The sequence below is a fragment of the Arvicola amphibius genome, chromosome 5, assembly GCF_903992535.2.
Source record: "Arvicola amphibius chromosome 5, mArvAmp1.2, whole genome shotgun sequence".
Taxonomy (NCBI): Eukaryota; Metazoa; Chordata; class Mammalia; order Rodentia; family Cricetidae; genus Arvicola; species Arvicola amphibius.
In genome coordinates, this window is record NC_052051.1 from 48,144,841 (window position 1) to 48,164,449 (window position 19,609).

General features: G+C 45.7%; 1 protein-coding gene across 1 annotated transcript; it reads right to left on the reverse strand.

Moving 5' to 3' along the window:
• Positions 1 to 1,024: 1,024 nt before the first annotated feature.
• Mrps5 (mitochondrial ribosomal protein S5) lies at positions 1,025 to 19,527 on the reverse strand. Its single transcript, XM_038331285.1, has 12 exons — positions 19,353 to 19,527; positions 15,812 to 15,895; positions 14,877 to 15,014; positions 11,998 to 12,123; positions 10,694 to 10,927; positions 9,752 to 9,786; positions 8,420 to 8,510; positions 5,755 to 5,801; positions 4,746 to 4,803; positions 4,427 to 4,489; positions 3,293 to 3,429; positions 1,025 to 2,328 (listed from the first exon to the last, which is right to left on the reverse strand). The coding sequence occupies exons 1-12, from the start codon at positions 19,408 to 19,410 to the stop codon at positions 2,104 to 2,106; spliced, it is 1,296 nt and encodes a 431-aa protein (XP_038187213.1). The 5' UTR covers positions 19,411 to 19,527; the 3' UTR covers positions 1,025 to 2,103.
• Positions 19,528 to 19,609: the final 82 nt, after the last annotated feature.

Below are 19,609 nucleotides of genomic sequence, written 5' to 3' on the forward strand. Positions count from 1 at the left end.
AAGGAAATAACACATTAGATTAATAGAAGAGAGGTCAATAAATCTCAGTGCTTTTTCAGGAAAATAATAAAATAATAATAAATTGCAAAAATAATTCAAGGTCTGGGGTCACAGCTCAACAGGAGAGTATAAACTTCTCCTTTCAAGTTCCACACACCAGTCCCAATTTTCTTGTGGATTCTATTTAAAAAGAAAAAAATGTAGATGTCCTCAATGTATCCTTTTTAAAGGTATTTCTTTCAATAATAATTAGCTTTATCTGTAGCCTTGAATAATGTAACTCTAGAAAAACTTTCCTTTGGGGGCACATATGTATATGCAGGGGACTGAACCCAGGGCCTTGAACATGCTAGGTAAAGAGAAACTACTTTGGTACACTAATCTACTGTTGGTTTATCAGACCCTGTTGCCCAGCGAAGGGGAATACTCCAGTTCCTACGGGGTAGAACCAAGAAGTGCCCAGCAACAGGCTCACCAGAAGACTGAGGTCTAACCACAGGACCAGAGAAAACTTCCCACCCTCCACATCTCACCCCTCAGCTCCTTGCCCAGGACGTCACCTCCCAGCGACAGGGGACAAGTCACACTGAAAGCAAAGGCACCATCTGCACAAAGCAGGGCGGAGACACAGCAGGGACAGATGCCAGTCGCCAGCCCAGAAATGTCTAACACAACTTAGATTACTCTGCTATGGGAAAATAACATCAAAGAACAGATGGCAATGTAAACAGAGGGAGATTCTACGTGAGAATCAGAACCACGCTGGGAGGAAACGGTGGGAACACGCCAGGGGCGTCCTTCAGTGGCAGAACACTCATCTAGCTGGTTCAAGATCCTGGGCTCTATCTCTGGTACCACAAGGGGAAGAGAAAGAAGTATGATACTAAGTGGGGCAACACTTAGCAGGAAGATCAGGCCAGCTCTGGCCACATGGAAGAGAGTCAAGAGGCCAACCTGGAGTACATGAGATCCCGTGTCTCAGTTACTGTCCTATGGCTGTGAGGAGACACCATGACCAAGAACAAACAAACAAACAAACCGTTTAATTGTGGGATTGGCTACAGTTTCCAGGGGCTAGTTTAATATCACCATGGCGGGAAGCATGGCATTAGGTGGGCAGGCATGGGGCTGAAAGCTTACATCCTAACCCACAGGCATCAGAGATAAAGGTGGCGCCTGGTGTGGGCTCTTGAAACCTCAAAGACACCTCTTCCAACAAGGTCACAGTTCCTAATCCTTCCCAAACAGTTCCACTAAGGGGACTAGGCACTCAAACATATGAGCCCATGGGGACTGTTCTCATTACAACCACCACATCCTGACTCAGAATATGAATAAACAAAGAAAATATAACACCCAAAATGCTGCGAGAGAAACAGAGAGCATCTTTAAATGGGCTTACTACTGGACCAAACATGGAGGACACATCAAGAGAAACTTACAGAGCAGGAAAGAGGAGGGGAGGGTGAATCTAAGAACTATGAAACAAAAAAAAAGGTATAAGAAAACTAATGGGAATACAATGATAAAGATCCTTGCGGTGGCAACATTTTCTCCCAGTTACTACTGGAATCAGAGGTCCAGAAAGCTCAGAGATCACCAAGCAGAAATAGCATCCAAAGACCCACAGCCAGGCACATCACAGAGAAACTGCTAAAGACCAAAGATTGAGGGGAAGTCCTCAAAGAAAACACTCACTTTTGGATGACTCAGTAATATAATTACCTATAATTATCACAGCAATAATCGCTGTGCATATTCCTTCTGCCTGGGTCTCCTGGCTGTCTCCCATCTCACTCACACTTGCTAGTTTAAATGGATGAGTTGCTCCTGGTATTTGCCCATAACAGTCCCACCACACGGTCTGCTATATACCATGTGCCCAATAAATAAAATCTACAATTATTTATTTGAAAACAAAGAAGGTAGGACTTTCCTTTAAAAAAAGAAAAGGCAGCACATCAGGGGTAGAATAGTCTCTTCAGGCGCTGGCCAGCACTGGGCACTGCTGGACAGGCTGGGGGCCTTCAGGTGGCAGATCTCTTTAGCCCAGATCACACGGCGCTGGCCAGCACTGGGCACTGCCGGGCAGGCTGGGGGCCTTCAGGTGGCAGATCTCTTTAGCCCAGACCACACTGAGCGCTTCATTCCCTGCATGGCCTTTACTTCTTGCCAGTCCAGTTTGGTGTCAGGGACCTCAGGCTCGGGCTCAGGCTCCTTACTCAAGGGCCCCTGTGGGGAGGCCACCACAATAGGCAGAGGGCCACATTCCTCCCGGAACTCCACCACGTGGAGACCCTTCTTATCAGCCAGATGTTGGTGGGTTTCCTGGAAAAGAGCAAGTGGAGAACGGATGATGTCTGTGTCACCAGAGGGAAGTCAGCATCGAGATCCCCGATGGCTTGGGAGGCAGCTACATCACTTGATTTGGGTAATGCGTTCGGCTAGACTGGGATGATGCATCCACAAAGATTTACCTCAGCCACAACCCACACCAAACTCAGATGGAGGACCAACTGTCGACCAAGGTCACAGGGCTACTAGGAGAGCCTCAAAGTCACAAATCTTCCCTTTCATATGGAATGAGCCAGACCCCACTGGACAGCAACTCGGGGTTCCCACCTCAGAGGAGGACGTGCCACTCTTTGCTTCCATGGCTACATCAGACAGTCAATCCCCTGAAGGAACTTTTAAACAAACGCCTTAAGGACATCTTCAAGTTTAAGCCTCGGTGTTTTTAGAAACTCAGTAATTACATTATTCTATCATTAAAACATGCTTGGTCTAGCTCCTTCAGTATATGAAATGCCAAAATAAAAAAGCAAGTCCAGCTGGGCATTGGTGGCATATGCGTTAAATTCCAGGCAGAGGCAGTGAGTTCTGTGAGTTCAAGGCCAGCCTGGTCTATAGAGTTCCAGGACAGCCAGAGATACACAGAGAAACCCTGCCTTGAAAAACAAAACAAAAAACAACAAACAAAAAAAGGAGAAAGAAAATCTATTTGCTAGTTTAGTCCTATTTGTTGGACTTGGTGAAGCACCCAGGGCCCCTCCATTCAGGAGAGCCCAATCAGTCTTCATGCTACCCACAGCATTTACACAGACCTGAGCTGTTGGAAATACAGCCACTAATAAGCAAGGTTCTATATCCAGAAGGTGAGAGCCCTGAGCTGTCTAACTGGGCCTGGCACCTGGCTTAGGCTCCATGTGGAGATGTACTGAGGAGAAACCACAACGGCACAGTCTGGAACACAAACCAGTGTTTCCTTCTGCCTTTCCACCTGGGAGGTTACCTGGCGAGCAAGCCCATGGAAGAGGCCCCGGGTGAGGTTGAGCATGTTATTAGACCCCGTGACCCTCGCATACATGTCCTTGATGCCAATGAGACGGCAGATGGTGATAACGGCTCTGTGGCAGCGGAGGCCATAACCTGGAAAAAGATCAACCAACAACTCTTGTCATTCACTCTGTTGGCTCTCATATGGCACTACCTTTGCATTTAGGGAATAAATGTGTCTAAACCAACAACCACCCCCCCAAGGCAATGCAAGCCACAAGCAGAAGCCATGTGATTTAAAGTTTTCTCATAGATGAATTCAAGTTGTTTTAATACATTTAATGCACACTGCATTTTAGCAATGTATTTCTTTAAAGAAACAGGTCCAAATATTACCATTTTAAAATGTACTGCATACAATATGAAGTGAGAAACTTTGCATTCCTTTTTCATAGCAAATGTGGTGTGTTTGATTTGAGCATCTCTACAGCCACAGGTCAGCTACACAATCACCCGCTGGCCGATAGCGGCTCTGTGGAACGGACGGGTCTGACTCTTGGCCAGGTCTAAACAGCTATGGGGTGATTAATAAAGCTGAGGAGAAGACAAGTTCTGATGCACTGGTGTGACGGCTGTGTTTTGTTGGTGTGTGGGGGTGATGTTGTTTCACCCCACAGCTTTAGAAGAATTGTAGTAGAAGCTTTGATATAAAATTAGAACTTCTCAGCCCCACGGTTTTGAGATTCCTATAACTGGAGTCTGATGAGACCATTTTCACTGCAGAATCACAGGTGAGATGAGAAGGAGAATGTGTCGGAATCCACACCCGCAGAGCATGGGGAATGACTATCACAGCCCCAGGCAAACACTGCCCGCCTCTCTGAGAGGCAGGAAGAGCCCTTTCTGCATGCCCAGTGCTTCAGTAGGGAGCCCTGGTAGAAGATGGGCACTCAGTGTGGAGTGGAGCTGCAGACAGTTTACTATGTTATCCCAGCTGGTTGTGTGTCAGCTTGACACAAGCTAGAGTCATCAGTGGGAGGGAGCCTCAGCTGCAAACGCCTCCACAGATCAGGAAAGGTGAACAAAAGAGCAGAGGCCACGGCTGCCATGGTTTCTCTACTTTATCTTCAACAAACGGTGAGTTCATTACCTCTGGGTTGTTTCTTCATCCTGATCTGCGTCCTTTTAAATCTTAGTGAAATATCATGGAATACTGGAGGAAAAAGCACAAACACGAGGAGGGTTGGGTGAGGGGCCTGAACAGCTCTGCAGCATCACCAAGCAATGCATCCTGCCCTGACCAGCAGCACACAGTGGCCAGGGACGGGCACATGCTGGCCTCTGGGCTAGATCTGTTCCCGCATTCGTGCATCCGTAAGGAAAGGACAATAGAGAAACACAGCAGTATCTTGCCACACACAGTTGGTAGCATACATTCCTGCAGACATCAGAAGACATGCCCCACTCACTTGTATGGCCTTCATACAGTTCTATGTAATGCAAATAATGAATTGCTCTGTTCTTGGCCTAAAAAAGAAGAAGGACAATGTTTGTTAAATATTTTGTTGTCTAGATGAGCATGGTGTCATATACCTTTAATCCCAGCATGCAGAGGCAGAATCAGACAGATCTCTGTGAATTCAAGGCCAGCATCATCTACACAGTGAGTTCCAGGACAGCCAGGGTTATTTAGAGAGACTCTGTTTTTGTTGTTGGCTCACTTTTTGAGTCAGGGTTTTGCTATGTACCCCAGGCTGGCCTCAAATTCTAAATACTCCTGCCTTAGCCTCCCATGTGCTGGGGTTACAGAGGTATACCACCATGTCTGGCTTCTTATTGGAGCTGAAAACTACCTTTTTTTTTTTTTTTTTTAAAGATTTGTTTATTTATTATGTACACAGTGTTCAGCCTCCATGCCTGCAGGCCAGAAGAGGACACCAGATCTCATTAGAGATGATTGTGAGCCACCGTGTGGTTGCTGGGAATTGAACTAAGGACCTCTGGAAGAGCAGTCAGTGCACTTAACCTCTGAGCCATCTCTCCAGCCCTGAAAACTACTTTTTATAAAAATATTTTATTACAAGCATTTCCACCTATACAAAAATTTTAGTATTTAAGAAAAGCAAAAGGCAAAAGCTCCACAAGAGCAATCTCACTGTTCCACTCAGGAACCTTCCTGAGCTGCTCTGAGCAGCCAATTGGTAACAAACCCCAAAGGCAGGCTCATCACGGACAGCAACCACAGGTCTGTAAGAGGTACGTGAGAAATGGCTTCTCTCGAGATAAGCAACCTTTGACAGTGAGAAAGTTCTAGAACAAATTATTATTTTCTTATAGTTTCCAGGCTATCTACCACATAGTTCCTTATCTCTTCCTAAATATGAGAAAAGGAAAACAGCGGATACTCTGGAGGCAGAGGCAGGAGGACCACAGCTGCTGCCACACAGACCCTGCTGCAGAGAGAGAGAAAGCACTCACCTTTCTGAAAGCATCTGCCCGGTCAGCGGCTTTCCCAATAGCAAAACCTTTCAAAGGAAAAGCAAGATGTGGAAACAGTTCGTACACAACTTGCTTTCTACCACATCCCCAGTGTTGGCCCCTACAGTGTTTCCAAATCCTTCATCTTCCCACCACCCGCAGAAAAAGCACAGGGCTTTGCCTGTCTGATTTGGACATTTTAGTTTTGAGTACACTTTTTTTTTTTTTTTTTTTTTTTTTTGGTTTTTCGAGACAGGGTTTCTCTGTGGCTTTGGTGTCTGTCCTGGAACTAGCTCTTGTAGACCAGGCTGGCCTCGAACTCACAGAGATCCGTCTGCCTCTGCCTCCCTGGGATTAAAGGCGTGCGCCACCACCGCCCGGCTTGAGTACACTTATTAAGTTCAACATTAGATGTACTGCATTACCTTTAATAAATCTTTATTGAAGTGAAGTGGCCTTGGGTTATTCATTTATTTACCTATTTTGCTTTTTTGAGACAGGGTTTCTCTGTGTAGCCCTGGCTATCCTAGAACTCACTCTGTGGACAAGGTTGGCCTTGAACTCAGAGAGCCACCTGCCTCTGCCTCTCAAGTGCTGGGCTGGCTCTGGGCTATTTATTTATATGTATATGAGTGTAAGTCTGTGTACTACATGTATGCAAGAGTCCAAGGAGATGAGAAGAGGTGTCAGATTCCCTGGAACTAGAATTATCAATGGTTGGGAGTTGCCATGTGGGCACTGGGAACTGAAGTGTAGTCTTCTGAAAGAGCAGCAAGTGCTCTTAACCCCTGAGCTATCTGCCCAACCTCTTCACTCAGGTTTTAAAATTAAGTACGTTCTAAGTTAATAGGCAAATGATTTTGAACACCTTTGGAAACAGATTAAAGAAAGCAGCATCAGGAGTCAGACATGCTACCGCTGTGTCATGGGATAGTTATAATGGAGGAAGGACAGAGATGAGGGCAAGAAGAGAGATATTTTGATTGAGGGAGCCATGATGGGGCTAGCAAGAAACCTGGCACTAGAAGAAATTTCCAGGAATCCACAAGGATGATCCTGACGAAAACCCTAAGCAATAGAGGAGAGGACGCCTGAACTGACTTTGCCCTGTAGTCAGATTGAAGACTATCTTAAATGTCACCATAGAACCTTCATCCAGCAACTGATGGAAACAGAAGGCAGAGACCCGCAGTGGAGCACTGGGATGAGTTCCCAAAGTCCAGTTGAAGAGTGGGAGAAGTAAGAATATGAGCAAAGAGGTCAAGACCGTGATGGGGCACCCACTGAAAACAGTTTACCTGAGCTAATGGGAGCTCACTAACTCTAGCTGGGCAGGGAAAGAACCAGCATAGGACCAAACTAGACCCTCTGAATGTGGGTGACAACTGTATGGCTGGGGCAGACTGCGGGGCCACTGGCAGTGGTACGAATTTATCCCTACTGCTTGTACTGACTTTTTGGGAACCCACTCTCTTTGTTTGGATACCTTACTCAGCCTAGATATAGTAGGGAGGGCCTTGGCCCTTCCCCAAAGCAATGTGCCTCACCCTCCCTGAGGAGTGGATGGGGAGTGTGGTGGTGGTGGGGAGGTGAGAGGGGAGAGTGGAAACTGGAATTGGTATGTAAAATGAAAAGATAGTTTGTTTTCTTTTTTAAAAAATAAAATAAAAAAGAGTCATCTTTAAAAACTAAAGTAAGCAGCAGGTGGAAAACATTGCTTCAGAGTGACAAGTGCTTTCACCAGGACAGTCAAGCAGAATCTGGGTTTTAAGTTAGCCAGAGACAAGATCAGTGGTCCTTCAACCTGTGATTATCCTAAATAAAGTTTTCAGAGGCTCTGGGGAAGCCCCTGGCATCTACTGCCACTGCCAATTGATTTATTTTGTAAGTCATAAAAAGGAAAGCATCATCTATAAGACATGAGACAACGCAAAATACCTGAGACCTGGGACAAAGAAATGTGAATTCTAACTTTCAGAAAAATGAAACAAACAAGACCATGGATATCCCAGAGGAAAATATAACTGGACTTATTTATAATCTTCAAACAAGAGACTCTTTAAGCAAAGCACAAAATTGGAAGTGATCTAAGTGACAGATTTGCTATACAAAAGCTTACAATGTCTCTGGATTTAACACTGTGCAGAAAAGAATTAAAACTAAGTCAAAACATTGGAAAGACAACGGGCTGATGTGCCTTCAACTTATAAAGATCTTATGCTAATCAGTTAGGAAAACCACCACCAACCTATAAAAATTAGGTCAAAGACATGAACTGATAAAGTTCAAAAAGAAAATGGCATGGTCAATAAACATCTAAAATTTGCCCACACACCTTATGAAAGACATACAAATAAAAACTAAGAGATATGATGCACACATCATGCGTCAGTCGCAGAAGTGAGATCATATGGGAGCAGGGGTATGATGGGAGGCCATCTGGAAACCACAAAAGAAACCTCCCTGCAAGCAGTCCCCATGCCTACACTAGCAAAGATATAACAAGCTACACTTACTGGGTTTTGTTACACAGTGAAAATTTGGGTCTGTGAGCCCAAACCACTAAAAGGTTTAACCAGTAGGAAGATCAGAGAAGCAACAAGGACTCTCAGGCCTAGCCCACCTTCTACCACCGCCACCCCAGGTGCAACACCACCCAACTCACCTGCGGCCCCATTTCCATTCCCCACAGCAACCAGCACACGGACTGACTTCTTTCTTCCCTCTTTTGCTGTCATATTGAAAACATTTCTTACCTAAAAGACAAAATGTCTCCCCAATGTTACCTTGGGAACAGTCTGAAGGAGACGAGCCGTGCTGCCGGCCTGGCCCAGTCACACTCACTCATGATATATGGGCACTGCATCTTCCAGTGCTGCGAGACAAACAGACTTTCTCCGAACAAAGGCTCACAGAGCTGCCCGCCCCCCACCATCTCCACAGGAAGAGAACAGAAGACTTTCTCTTCCTGTCTCACAGGTTTAATGGAAGATTCAACTAAGATATCTAAAGGAATCTGAAACTTTCACAACTCAAAATGGCCTACCTTAGTGAATGAGCCCACAGGAAAGAAAAACACTCAGGATTAAACCAGAATGGCTCACCAGTGAAGTATCAGAGACAGCCCAGACAGAGATGCTCACCTACACACAGTGAAGTAACTCCATAGGACTGGGCTGCTGGATACTTATGGGTTAGGCTTAATGGGAAACAGAAAAATTGAAAATCCCGGCTTATGGTGAACTCCATGCTATGATGGTCTGTCTGTTTGGTTTAACCTGGCCCATTTAAAGGCCAAGAACTACGAGACCGTTATCTACACCACTTATAGGGCAGCTACACCTGAGCACATGGAGCCCCTTTACTATAACGTGGAATTAAAGGAAAAGGGAGATTGCGCCTACTCTGTGGATAATTAACATAATAGACATTAGCTTTCAAAATCTATAATCTTGGACACAGAAATTCTGATGGACTTCCTTTACACCGTGCTCTGACTGGCAGAAGACGTTATGCGCATTCTCAGGGCTGCTCCAGTGCAGTGACTGCCTCCCGAGCTAATGAGCTAAGGTGCAGTGCCAGACCAATGACGAGGACCATCTCAGAACGCTCCGGAAAAGTGACTGAAGTTCATTTGATCAGGGACTCAGTTTCAAGCGGTGGGAAGAGCTCACTGCCCAGCCTTCTCCCAGTGACTCTGCTCCCCTCTCCTGTGCCCCTGCAACTGAGCTCTGGATACAGCTAGTCTTCAACTCAGTGATAAACTGCTAACCCTTCTTGAGCTTTGGGATGGAGGGAAGTACACATAATCTCCGAGTCTACTACTAAACCACCACCGAAGTCACCTTGTCATAAGACTGCCTCGCGCTGATGTCCAGATCAGCCTTGTGTCTGAGACTCCACCACCAAAAGCTTCCCCCAGCCCCTTCTGCCCCCGGCCCACTCCATACCCTAACTCTCCAGAGGCAAGGTAGGGTACTTGAGTCCATGTGCCTACCTCGAGAACCCTGGTATCGAAGTCTTCGTATGTTTCTACAGAAGAAAGAAAGAGAATATAGATAAAGGACTCTGCAGTGTTGATGCAGGGAAGTATTTTGGCACCATCACAGAGAGTTTTCTTTGGTGGGGTATTAATCAATTCAGGATGGTTAGGTAAGCACCCTACCACACAGCTATAAAAAGTCTCAGGTCCTCAGGTACCTCTCAAGGCCACATCCTGGTCCCATTCTCAGTAGACGGCCCTGTCTCTGAATTCATGAGCTGGGATCACCCTCTGCCAATCCACAGGCTCTGCCTTATCAGCTCTAAGGCCCTCGTCAGCTCCAGACCTTTGATCACCATTTGTGTTAAGACACCAAAGCCATCACTTTCCACACTCCTGTCCCTGAGTCAGTGCAGCTCACTGGCCACACCTGACCCCTGGGCACGGCTGGACTGGTCAAGGCACAGCACCTAGCCACTCGACACCTGCGGCCTCTAGTCCTACCAAGTCCTACCAAGGCCTCCTGGTCACACGTCATACTGTCTTTAGCTTTCTAAAATAATCCTTCATTTGTTTACAATTTTACATGTGTGTAATGTACTCTGATCAGAATCACCTTCGTCCTCCTCTCTTCTCCCCGCCCACTCGTCCTGAGACCCTTCTTCCCACACATCTCTCTCCGACTTTCATGTCTTTTGTTTTCCTTTTTTAAACAAACCACTGAGTTTAATAGGGTTACTGAACGAGCTTAACTTATGATGAGAATTTCTAGCCACACTTTTGGCTGTGTTCCCTATGATACAGTTTGGATAAATGTGGTAAGTTACTCAAAGACGCTCAAACCCTTTTCAGGAAAAAGCAAAACCTCAACAGGCAAGTAAAAAAACAAAAACAAACAAACAAAAAAAAAACACCCTATCACTGTCACCAAGGCGAGTAAGGTGGGAACGTGGATACCTCCATTGGGTCCGGGGTCTGGAGGGCCAATACTGACACCTCCCCATGTGTTTCCACTCCATCCGCGCTCCCGTTTAACTTTGACCTTCCTCCTCCGTTCCCACTCTTCTCTCTGCTGGATCATGTCAGCTTCCACCTTCTCCTGCTCTTCTCTGCTTCTTTGGCCAATGGTCTGAACTACTCCACTCTTCATAAGAGGGACATTCAGACCAGGCCACAGGAAACCAGAATGTCCTGAAGATTTAAAAATGTTCGTAAAAAAGAATTTGAAGGTTCATTTTTCCAGCATCAAAATGCCAGGCACGTTATGAAGAGATAAACCAGAGCTGGTGGCGCTTAAGTAGCAGGACTGGTCAGAGGCCACTTTGTGTTATCAAAATTGTACATTTATGTAACTAAACCACTGCAATGCATACTACACAGAGAAAGATTCTCGTATCAGGACAAGGCACATGCGGGCCTAGACAAGCACAGCCACTGAAACATTATTGCAAAAGTAAAACCTTCACAATCAAATTGTTCAGGCCAAATGGCACAGTTGGTGTGGGATATTCTGCATGAAATCCAAAGAACAAAGTCACTTTCTAAGGTCTGATGTGGACTGCTCCAAAACCTACTACTGATCAGAACAAGCAAATTTTAAGACAGCATATTCTAGTTTCCTTTCCTACTATGAGAAAATACTCCGACAAAAGCGACTTAGAAGAGGGGTTAACTCCCGATTCCAGGTCCCCATCCATCACTGCAGACAGTCAAGGAGGCAGCTAGTTGCATCCAGTCAAGAGCAGACAGACAGAAGGAATGCACACACACTTGCCAGTTCTCACTCGGCTCACTTTTTCTTTTTTGATAAGTCCAAGATCCGAACCCCCTACTTTTAGGCTGGGTCTTCCACACCGACTGACAGAATCAAGACAGCACCCCACAAACATGCCCACAGGTCAACTTGACCTAGATAACCCTCACTGAGACTCTTCCCAGAGTACACCAAAGTGACAATTAACTCACCATCACACTGCACACAACATATAGCATAATTAAATTATCTTTAGAAAGGCATTTATATAAAAGCATTAAAAATAGTAAAGGAAATTTAACAAAATGAGACGGGGAGGCAACAGGACTGCAGACAACTGAAAGGCATGTCCAGTGTTCTCTACAGTCCTTGCTTTTCATTTCCTAACTGACAGCTGGGAGCTCTGGCACATGCCTATAGTCCTAGTTCCAAGGAGGCTAGGGCAGGAGTTCGAGGCCAGCCTGGGAAACACAAAACAGGAGATCAGAAGCTTTAAATGTAAGTTTACCTTCCCCGATGATCTGGCCTCTGTTCAAATCCTTTCTCTTCTTCCTCTTGGTTCTTTTGCCTCTGCCTTTTCTTGCTCCGGCGCCAGTCTCTGCTAAGGCACCCTTCCAGAGTTCATCTGCAGTCACTGCAATGAGACAGGGTTTGCTGTTTTAAATTCTGCATTTTCAAGCAATGATCTGTGGCCTCCTGTTAAATAAAAAAGGCCAGAAGAAGTCACTTCACGTACACCCTTGCAATGACACTAGAAAGACAACAAAGCCACTCTTTGGGTACCACACAGTTACATTTGGAAAGCCCAATAGGAGACATTGCTATTATTCTCACAAGAGACAGCGACACTTGAGCCCCTTACCAGCAGGCTTGTTTGCCGCCGCTTGATTAGCTACGACTTGAGCTGCTTCCCTGTTCTCTTGCCTCTACAACAATCACTGGAGTCATCAATAATGATCCTTCTTCTTAGTTTCATCTCCACTGCTAATAAACCACCCTGACCAAGAGCAGCTTAGGAGAGGGGCATGGCTGTGCGGCTCACAGTCCACTGAGGGAAGTCAGGGAGGGACGTAAGAAAGAACTTGAACCAGAAACCATCGAGGAATGCTGCTGGCCAGCTGGCTGGATGGTGGGCTTGTGCTCAGTTTGCTTTCTGACTTAGTCCAGGACCACCTACCTAGGGCTGGTGCCTCCCAGCGGGCTGGGCCCTTACATCAGTTAACAATCAAGACAGTTCCCCACTGTATCCACAGGCCCATCTGACTTTGAGGCTTTCCTCCCAGTTGACCCTGGGCTGTGTCAACTTGCCAAGTAAAGCTAACTAGGACACTTTCTTACACACAGGAATCTGCACCCCAGTTAGGTGGTCTGCTCTACTCTTCTGCCAACACCCAGCATCATTTCAACACCCAGCTTCTTTCAAACTGTATACAAAAGATCAGATATTCCAGTGTTTCATAGCTAATCCCCATGTGTGTGTTTATACTTGACTATTTTAAGTCACACAAGTCTTTTAGTACATGCATACTCTAGCTCTGCTGATTTCTGATTTATTTCTATTAGTCAATTTCTAGGATCCCAATATCTGGTTTTGTTTTTTTTGTTTTTTGTTTTGTTTTGTTGGGTTTTTTTTGTTTTTTTTTTTGTTTTTTTTTTTGGTTTTTCGAGACAGGGTTTCCCTGTAGTTTCTAGAGCCTGTCCTGGAACTAGCTCTTGTAGACCAGGCTGGCCTCGAACTCAGAGATCCGCCTGCCTCTGCCTCCTGAGTGCTGGGATTAAAGGTGTGCGCCACCTCCGCTCGGCCCCAATATCTGTTTTTATCCTGCATCTAATCAATACTTTGTACTTGTAAATGCCTAAATTCTTTAGGTTCATCCTTACTGTATTTTATTGGTATTTAAATTTCACCTTTCCAAGTTCACCAACTATTTTGTAACTAGATTTTATTCCATTATGAACTTAAATAATAAAAATTGAAGCCTGGGCTGGGAAGCTCGCTCAGTAGGTGAGGTGCTTGCCTTGCAAGCAGGAGGACATGAATCTGAGCCCAAAATCCACGTAAAAATAGCCAGCCACAGTAGCACGTGCTTGTGATCCCAGCACTGAAGAACAGACAAGGTGGCTCCCTGGGGCCTGCTGGCCAGCCTAGCCTTCTAGGTGAGTTCCAGTGATATCGCAAATAGGAGCACTATCCATAAAATAATGTTATTAAAAATTACCTTTCTCTGATTCATCTCTCTTGTCAGCTAAAGGCACAACTAAAAGGAGCCAATGGGTTGGGTTTTGTTGTTGTTGTTTTGGGACTAAAAGTCTGATCATTTATTTGTTACTCATTTTAACAGGACTCAGAAGTAGAAGCTCTCAGTGAGGACAGCCTACGTCTCCCGACACTCTGGGGTGTTTTTCTTTGGCTTCCTTCATTCTCTTGGTCAAAAGTTTCGCATATTTCGCAGCCTCCTCCTCATTTCTGTTTGTGTGCTGTCTCTTCAGAGCAGCATGTTGGCGTTTGCATTGCAGGACATGTAGAGTAACAAGATGTTCAATCTTGGGAGCTTTGGCCCTGGACTTCTTACCTTCTTTGTAAGTTTTCTGACAATCTGAGTCCCAGCTGCCAAGGCAGAGGAGGCTCTGTCAGTCCAGGAATACCCTTCTCTCCTTTTTTAACAACAACCAAGCTGAATCAGATTGGCATCCACAATACATCCTCGAACACACTTGCACTTCCTCTCTCTAGCTCTCCTTGGTATATAACGAGAATGTCCCTTGCTCAATGCAGGCACACTCTGCTGTGGGTCAGGACACCTTGCTTCATGGGAAAACCTTGTTTGTTGTTCCCACCACTGATTCGGACCATATAACTCTTCCACTCTTCGCTCAGAGCATCGGCAGCTACTTCTGTGGCAGGAAGCTTCTCAGAGAAAGCACAAAACTTGGCAGTCATCATCTGCTTCAGCAAGGTTCTGACAGCCATTAGTTTGGAAGGAGACAGCCAGCTTCATCTCGACATGGTCGACAGCCTAGGAGGTGCCAGAAAAAAAGAGCACCAATGCGTTGTCCCCCTTGACATGGCTCTAAATCAGCAGGGTGTTTGGCTATGAGCCAATACTTTTAGACCTCAGGTGCCCCAAATGAAGGACCTTACATCTGCTAGACCAATGTTCTTCTGCTAAGCTGCATCCCTAACCTTCAAAGTAAATTTGTTATCAATTGTACCATTGATAAGATGTAGGTAATTCTAGTGGACACACCAAGGAACGCTTTTATTTTAAAAGGACATTATAAAGTAGTCACTAAAATGTTTATTTGTTTATGAGAGAAGGAAAATGAAGGCACAAATGTCTTCAATTTTCTGGTTTCACAAAAGGAGAAGCCTATCATTCTACGTACGTTTGGTGAAGAAGCTGTAGGGCCTGCTCTGCTGGCCCGTCCAAGTGATGGGAGAGGAAACACAGCACTGTGTCTGCAGCGCATGGCTCAAGCTGGCCAGACAGTGGTTGGTTTCTGTTCCCCTGGGTGACAAGGTGCCTACAGGCAGATAGAACAAAACTGTGGTTAGATACACAGCTGCAGAGAAACACTGCCAGCTCCAAATAATCACGCTCAGAATAATAGCTCACTAAGACTAAGACCGCCAAGAGGGCTCGGCAGTCAAAAGGCACTTGCTCCCAGGCTGACAACCTGAATTTGTCCCCAGGGACACAAGTGGCAAAAGGAGAGAGCCAACTCCTACAAATTGTCCTCAGAGTTCCACATGCACAGTAGAATGAGAGTGTCCAAATGCATACACGCACACACACAGTTTCTAAAAAGTGTTCAAATCGCTAAAATTTTGCAAATCATGTTTTGGGGCTGGAGAAATGGTTTGGCAGTTAAGAGCATGCTCTGCTCTGGAAAAGAACCCAGGGTTGGTTCCTAGCACCTATTTCTCATGCCTCCTAACCACCTATGACTCTTCCTCCAGGGGAGCTGATGCTCCTCCACACAGCGGGTGTGGCAGTTCTCTGCAGTATCCAGTGCAGAGCCTACTGTGGGGAAACAGCGCCTCTGCCGTGTGTAGCCAGTGAGCTGCAAATGTCCCAGAGAGCAAACCACCAGAGCATGCAGAGTGTCCCGTTTCGTGTGTCTATGAATACACACACCCCAGAGGCCACACAAGAAATGGCAACTGCAGTTGCCTCTGGGGACAAAAGCTGAAGCGTATAGAACTAGACAGGAAAGCTTCGGTTGTACCCCTAAACGGCTAACCTCACCCAAAATCCCCTTCACAAAACTACTCCACAGGCAATAAGTCATACAAAGACAGAGCTACAGTGGACTCTTACCGTGACTGAGAGAGGTCTTCACTGTCAGAACGGAAGCTGCTGCTGGGAAGGTGTTTAGAGACAGCTGCCTAGACAGGAAGTGACCTGTACATAGGGGTGCAGGGTAAATTTATTTAAAGATACTTTTATACATGAAAAGGAACATTCTCAACAGTAATGCCTATAGAATAGTAACACCTACAGAATAAAAGGATTAAGACAAAGAGCAAGCCATCTTCTGACTCTATGACCACTTGTCAAGTAGCTGACATGGCACCTCATCTTCACCCTTCACCCTCAAACCCACCCCAGTTTCAGAGTCTTACAAAATCTCCTTGAGTGTCATGCCATCTGTCACCTGCCCTGTGCTCTCCTTGCTGGTCCTTCTTTGCTAAGGCCTCCTTGTCACTCAGCCGCTCCTTGTCATAACCGTCTCCTAACAGGTTCCCCTAATTCTCTAGCTTGGCATCTTCCCAGCGTATCAGACCTAGGCAGTCCAGCCCTGAGAGTCTTCCTTGGCTCCCTCCTGCTCTAAAGAACAAAGCAAAAATCCTCAGCACAAGCTGCAGCAATGGCTTGTGCTTATGATCCCGGGACTCAATGGAGAGGGGAGGATCTGGTCAGCTTTGGCTCCATCGCAAGTTCAAGACCAGCTTAGGCTACATGAGACCCTGTGTCAAAAAACTGAGTAAACCAAACCCTCGGCATACCCTGCATGCTACAGGGTCCAGGCATCCACTGCAGTCCCACACTGCTCTTCTCCTACGCCCTCCCTTTGGCAGGAACGGACCCTGCTCTGACAGACTTACTTCTCCAGGCTCCCGGGCACACGGAAAACAGTAAATTCCTCAGAATAGAAACACTCCCTTCAGGTATGAGGGAGAGGCTCCTGTCCCTCTGGTGCCCACCAACCTTCTGCTTAGTCTGGTGTTCTAGAATAGACTCTGACAGCGTTGGCAAGAAAACTGATGTATGGAGACATCGGGATAGTAACACCCATTGAAGGTGAAGCTATACTTCATATTATAGATAGGAACTAACCCAAAATTGGCCAAAGGCTTAAAGGTAATAGTCAAAACTAAAAATCTTCAAAGAAAACATAGGGGTAAACATTCAAAACCTTGAGTTTGGTAATGGTTTCTTAGATATAACACTGAAAGCACACAGTATCAAAAAGGGGAGGGGAAAACCCCAGATAAAAGTGACCATCAAAATTCCAAACTGGTGTGCTGTTTTTCATGGCTAGGAACAGCTCAGTAGTAGAGCACTTGGCTAGCAGGCACTACGACCTGAGTTTTCAAAATCAAAGAACACTATCTATGTCAGGTATAGAGGTACAAACCTATGATTCCAGCATTTGAAAAGCAGAGGCAGGAAAAGACTGCGAGTCTCAGGCTAGACCACATTCATAGTGAGATCTTTAAGAGGGGAGTCTTAAAAATTAACATGAAAAATAAAATTTAAAAAAATGTATCTTAATGGGGCGGTGGTGGCACACACCTTTAATCCCAGCATTCAGGAGGCAGAGGCAGGTGGATCTTTAAATTCAAGGTCAGCCTCATCTCCAAAGTTCTAAAACAGTCAGGGCTATACAGAGAAATCCTGTCTCAAAAAAAAAAAAAAAAAAGTTTCTTCATGGACCATATCTTTTATCCCAGTCTGGAATCAGGGAAGGACTGACCTCTGTGAATTCACTGCTAACCTTGTCTACATAGTGAATTCCAGGCTAGCCAGGACACACAATGAGAGCCTATCTCAAAAAACACTTTTTTGTATATTATATATCTGACAAGAGACCTGTATCTAGAAAATACAAAGAAGTCTTTAATTCAATAATAAAAAGTAAACCCAAAATGGACAAGTGTGCACACACATGTGGACACACACGTGTGTATACACATGCACACACACACGAGAAAAAAATATTTGAAAAAAAATTCTTCAAGAACATACACAAATGGTTAATAAGTACACAAAAACAAGCTCATTGTACACAATTAGCTTGGCTACCTGAATAGAAGAGATAATAACAACTGCTGGCAAACAGAAACTGGAACCTCTCCACTGTGGTGGGGCTGTAACACTGCACAGCTACATGGGAGTTCCTTAGCTAAACATGAGCTATCACTTCAACCAGCAATTCCACTTGCAGGAAACATACACGAGAGGATGGCTATGGGCACAGAAAAAACACAGCTCTCGGGTATTTCAACATCAGTCAGTCCTGACAACCAAGGATGGAAACAGCTCAAATGTTCACCAACCAATAAAAGGATAAACGAAATGTGGTGTGTTGACACAAGCGTATCACCCGTCACAAGCAACAACGTGTGTCACACCATGGATAAATCCTGACAATGATGCATTTACAGAAGAAGCCAATCACAGAGACCAGATATCTTTTGGATCTATTTATTAAAAATGTACACAACAAGCAAGCTATGGACAGATAGTAGTTGCCTAGTGTTGAGGGCTACTGGGAGGTTGGAGGGGACCAACACAACAGTTGAAGAGTAGAAAAAAAATCTCTGAAGTGTACACTTCAAATGAGTGAGTTTTATGTTACTAATTTATGTCGATAAAGCTGCTACCCCAAAAGGAGAGGTTACACAGGGGGTGGAGAGGGCTTGGAGCAAGGCATCATGGGTGCAAAGAGAGTTTCTCTTCTCTGTGTGCAGTAATTTCCTCTTCTATGAAACAAGAATAACGAGGCAGACTCTGAGAGTAAAAAGCTTTGACTCCAACATTTAGGATCTGAGACAGGAGGCTTATAAATTGGGAAACCATAGAGCTACTTTGTTTCAAAAACAAAAAGGCAGGAGGGAGTGGCGGAGTATGAGGATACAACGAATCTTTAAGTCACTGTGAGGAGGAAATGGAGGGATAAAATCATAAATAGCTTAAGATCGTTGCTGGCACACGGATGACTGGAATGTTACAGCCCACTATTCAACAGAGGTTAAGGAGGTGGTTTCAACGCCGGCAAAACAAACGAAGGCTCACGCCACACACCCCACCAAGCGACTCCAGGTCAAATATTGCAACAAATTTAACTTTCAGGACCTGGACCGTGAGTTTACAAAAGTGCACACTGTTGAGCGCGAAGCCAACATTATGCTAAAGAACCACACACGACTGTGATGGGCTGGAGCAAAACAGTGACAGCCAAAGTACATTCTAGCGAACGGATCGGCCCAGATGCTAAACTGATAGCTAACCTAATGGACTCACAAGGGTCGACCCTTTAGTTTGAGCTCCGCAGGCGGCACTCAGCCTCAAAGCCAGAATTGACATCACTCTATGTACCATAGGTGATGCTTGCTACTTTATTCCTCCTCACCGATTTATCCAGAGCGGTTTTCCTGGATGAAAGCAGGGTGCAGGTTGCTTTCTATAATCTCAAGCCCTGCAAGCCAGAGAGGGGAGGAAGGAGCGCAAGGTCACACAGCCTGAACGATCCGAAAGAGAGACGAGGATCGGGGGCAAAGCGAACAGGAACTTCGGAGACCCAAGGGAAAGCACCCTGCTCGCACGCGCTTACATTCTGGGTCCCAGCGCTCACCTGCTGGTATGCTACACAGTGCGGGGAAACAGCCAGCAATTCGTGCGGCCAACGCCATGCTGGAGCCAGAGCAGCGACGCTGCCTGGGTCTGGGATCGTCTTCCCCACTGCCTTCAGAAACAGGCTGTGATCGTGCCTCGTCAGACGTTCGGACTATGCACAAAGCGAGGTGCTGAGACTCGGGGATCACCGTTCAGCACACATGGGGGTAGAGAATTGTCCACACAGGAAAAAAAAGAAATTCGAATCAGGCTCAG

Excerpts from the sequence above, each read along its gene's own strand:
- Mrps5 (XM_038331285.1), bottom strand. The coding sequence starts at position 19,410 with ATGGCGTTGGCCGCACGAATTGCTGGCTGTTTCCCCGCACTGTGTAGC. Across the intron at positions 4,490-4,745 it reads ACTGTATGAAGGCCATACAA|TATTCCATGATATTTCACTA; the intron begins GTGAGTGGGGCA and ends TTTTTCCTCCAG. Across the intron at positions 3,430-4,426 it reads GATGAAGAAACAACCCAGAG|GTTATGGCCTCCGCTGCCAC; the intron begins GTAATGAACTCA and ends ATCTTTTTCCAG.